This window comes from Rhinopithecus bieti, unplaced genomic scaffold (genome assembly GCF_001698545.2).
Source record: "Rhinopithecus bieti isolate Rb0 unplaced genomic scaffold, ASM169854v2 scaffold_13704, whole genome shotgun sequence".
Taxonomy (NCBI): Eukaryota; Metazoa; Chordata; class Mammalia; order Primates; family Cercopithecidae; genus Rhinopithecus; species Rhinopithecus bieti.
In genome coordinates, this window is record NW_016808231.1 from 18417 (window position 1) to 21831 (window position 3415).

Genomic DNA, 3415 nt, shown 5'->3' on the forward strand with positions numbered 1-3415 from the left:
TTTTTTTTTTTTTTTTTTGACCTACTTCCTTGGATATGTTTTCTTAAGGAATGTTTTCAGCATAAGCTTCAGATGTTCCCTGACCAGATACATGGCAAGAATTTTGATACTCCCTCTTTCTTACTGCCTCTTTGCTTCCTTTTCAGACCTTTTGAAACAGATGGTCACCATGTTTAGATATTAGCAGTCCCGTATGTGCATGTCTGCGTTTGAAAATGGCAGAGGGAAACAGCAATGAAGAGGTGATTCACTTGAACAACTTTCACTGCCATCGGGGACAAGGTAAGTTGTTTGCTCTCACTTTATCCCTTTCCCTGTGGCTTTTTCTTTTAGTATCACAGCTCTCTTTTGAAATGATCCTGTTTTGTACCATTTAGAATCCAGGGACATTTCATTTTTAGATGTAAAAAGACTAGACTAGAATTAGATAATGATATTGCTGGCATGAATGAAGTGTAAGACTCATTCATTACAACGAGATTCATAAGCTATTAATTTGCTGGCAAGACACTGTTAATGTGCAGTCATTGAGTCTTAAGAGAGAGTGTCAGCATCAGTTTTTGAAGGCGTGGTGATTATAAAGGAGTGCTCCACTAGGCCTTTATGACCTGAAATACTGCAGGTGATGCTGAACCTGTCTTGTCCTCCCGTGATCCTTAATTTCTTTTTTGCCAGAATGTTCTGGCTTAGCCTTGAGGGGAATTTTGGAACATGTACTTTTTTGTTCTACAGTTTTGTTTTGTTTTCTTTTCTTTTTTTGAGACGGAATTTCGCTCGTTACCCAGGCTGAAGTGCAATGGCGTAATCTTGGCTCATCACAACCTCCGCCTCCTGGGTTCAAGCAATTCTCCTGCCTTAGCCTCCCGAGTAGCTGGAATTACAGGCATGTGCCACTACGCCCTGCTAATTTTGTATTTTTAGTAGAGATGGGGTTTCTCCATATTGGTCAGGCTGGTCTTGATCTCCCGACCTCAGGTGATCCGCCTGCCTCAGCCTCCCAAAGTGCTGGGATTACAGGCATGAATCACTGCGCCCAGCCTGTTCTACAGTTATTAAAAGTTTTGGGGAATTTTATTGCTTTTTAAAGGGAATAGTGCTTGCTATTCTATAACATTCTTAAATGTGTATGAAATTTCCTGTTAAGTTCGAATTCACATTTACACTTGGGCTAAAAGGAAAAAATTCATGCTGAGGTGTAGAAGAACCCTGATGTTCATTTTTTGCAATTATAAATTCCATGGGAGAGGTTATACTGGTTTTGTTTTCTCTCATTGATAATATTTTGTGTTTACAAAGATGATTTTTCTAGTAGAGAGTAAATTACATTTGACTTTAGAAAAATGACTCCCCCAGGCCAGGCGTGGTGGCTCACACCTGTAATCCCAGCACTTTGGGAGGCCAAGGCTGGTGGATCACGAGGTCAGGAGTTCAAGACCAGCCTGACCAACATGGTGAAACCCTGTCTCTACTAAAAAATACAAAAATTAGCTGGGCGTGGTGGTGCATGCCTGTAGTCCCAGCTACATGGGAGGCTGAGGCAGGAGAATCGCTTGAACCTGGGTGGTAGAGGTTGTAGTGAGCCGAGATTGCGCCACTGCACTCCAGCCTGAGCGACAGAGCAAAGATTCCGTCTCAAAAAAAAAAAAAGAAAAATGACTCCACCAAAACTTAAGTACAAATAGCCTACTGTTGATTGGAAGCCTTACTGATAACAAATAGTCAGCACATGTGTTTTATATTGTATACTATATTCTTATAATAAAGTGAACTACAGAAAAGAAGTGTTATTAAGAAAATCATAAGGAAGAGAAAGAAAATATAGTTGCTATTCCTTAAGTAGAAGTGGACCATTCTGAAGGTCTTCATCTTTATCATCCTCACATTGAGTAGGCTGAAGAGGAGGAGGAAGAAGAGGGGTTGGTCCTTGTATTAGTTGGTTCTCCACTGGCTGTAAAGAAATGCCCAAGATGGGTAATTTATAAAGAAAGAGAAGAGGTTTAATTGGTTCACAATTCTGTAGGCTGTATAGGAAACATAGTGGCCTCTGCTTCTGGGGAGATCTTAGGAAACTTATGACAGAAGGAGAAGGGGAAGCAGGCTTGTCTCACATGGCTGGAGCAGGAATAAGAGGGATTGGGGAAGAGGTGCCACACACTTTTAAACAACCAGATTTCACAAGAACTCACTGTTGCAACCAGAGGGGATGGTGCTAAATCATTTATGAAATACCACCCCCATGATCCTATCACCTCCCACCAGGCCCCATCTCCAACATTGGGGATTACGGTTGAATATGAAATTTGGACAGGGACACAGATCCAAACCATACTATTCTGCCCCAGCGCCTCCCAAATCTCTTGTCCTTCTCACATTGCTAAATACAATTATGCCTTCCCAACAGTCCCCAGAGTCTTAACTCATTCCAGCATTAACTCAAAAGTTCAGTCTTATCTGAGACAAGTCTAATCCCTTCCACCTATGAGCCTGTAAAGTCAAAAACAAGTTAGTTATTCCCAAGATACAATTGGGGGTACATACATTGGGTATATGCTCCTGTTCCAAAAGGGAGAAATTGGCCAAAAGAAAGGCGCGAGAGGTCCCACACAAGTTCAAAACCCAGTAGGGCAGTCATTAAATCTTAAAGGTCCAAAATAATCTCCTTTGACTCCACATTTCACATTCAGGGCACACTGGTGCAAGGGATAGGCTCCTGAAAGCCTTGTGCAGTCCTGCTGTTTTAGGAGTAACACAAGTGGAAGAAAATCTGCAAATAAGTGGACCCACACTGTTCAAATCCGTGTTGCTCAAGAGTCAACTGTATATTTGGCTTTCAGAGCATTTAAAATTCAGCAAATTTTATTAGGTGAATAAGTCAAGAGTAATAAAATTGCTCAAGCTATGCAAATTATGAGTACAAAAGAAGGACTAATTTTCAGGATTTTATTAATAGTGTATTCTAACTTGGTAGTGATTGTAGCCATAATTTATTGGATTCAGGCAATTTTTAATCTTAGTTATAACTTGTATTTATGATCATTTCAAAATTTTCTGTACATGTATATCCAATTAATGTTGTAGTTGTTTTTTGTTTTTTAATTGGATCTTAAATATACTTGAACAGTTTCTTTAAGAACAACTAATTCCTTTTGGAAAATTACTGACTTTGGAGATGTATTTTGTTAGACGAGTATGTATACTCTGCACCCATCGTGAGAACTTTTTTCAGGTGTATAGAGTTTTGTTTTTATTAGCTGCATTAATTTTTTTTTCTTTAATCAAGAGAGGGTCTCACAATGTTGCCTGGCAAGACTAGTCTTGACCTGCTGGGCTCAAGTGATCCAGTTGCCTCTGCCTCACAAAGTGCTAGGATTACAGGTGTGAACCACTGCTCCTGGCCAGCATTAATAATTTTTTT

At 40.0% G+C, this 3415-nt stretch overlaps 1 protein-coding gene across 2 annotated transcripts in view; it reads left to right on the plus strand.

The window, feature by feature from the left end:
- Nucleotides 1–146: 146 nt before the first annotated feature.
- The window catches only part of LOC108538322 (E3 ubiquitin-protein ligase RNF216-like), a 15861-nt gene continuing 12592 nt past the window's right edge, over nucleotides 147–3415 (plus strand). For both annotated transcript variants that reach the window (XM_017886368.1, XM_017886369.1), the window contains exon 1: nucleotides 147–282. In XM_017886368.1, coding sequence (XP_017741857.1) covers nucleotides 216–282 — 67 coding nt within the window. In that variant the 5' untranslated portion in view covers nucleotides 147–215. The remainder of the gene's footprint in view (nucleotides 283–3415) is intronic.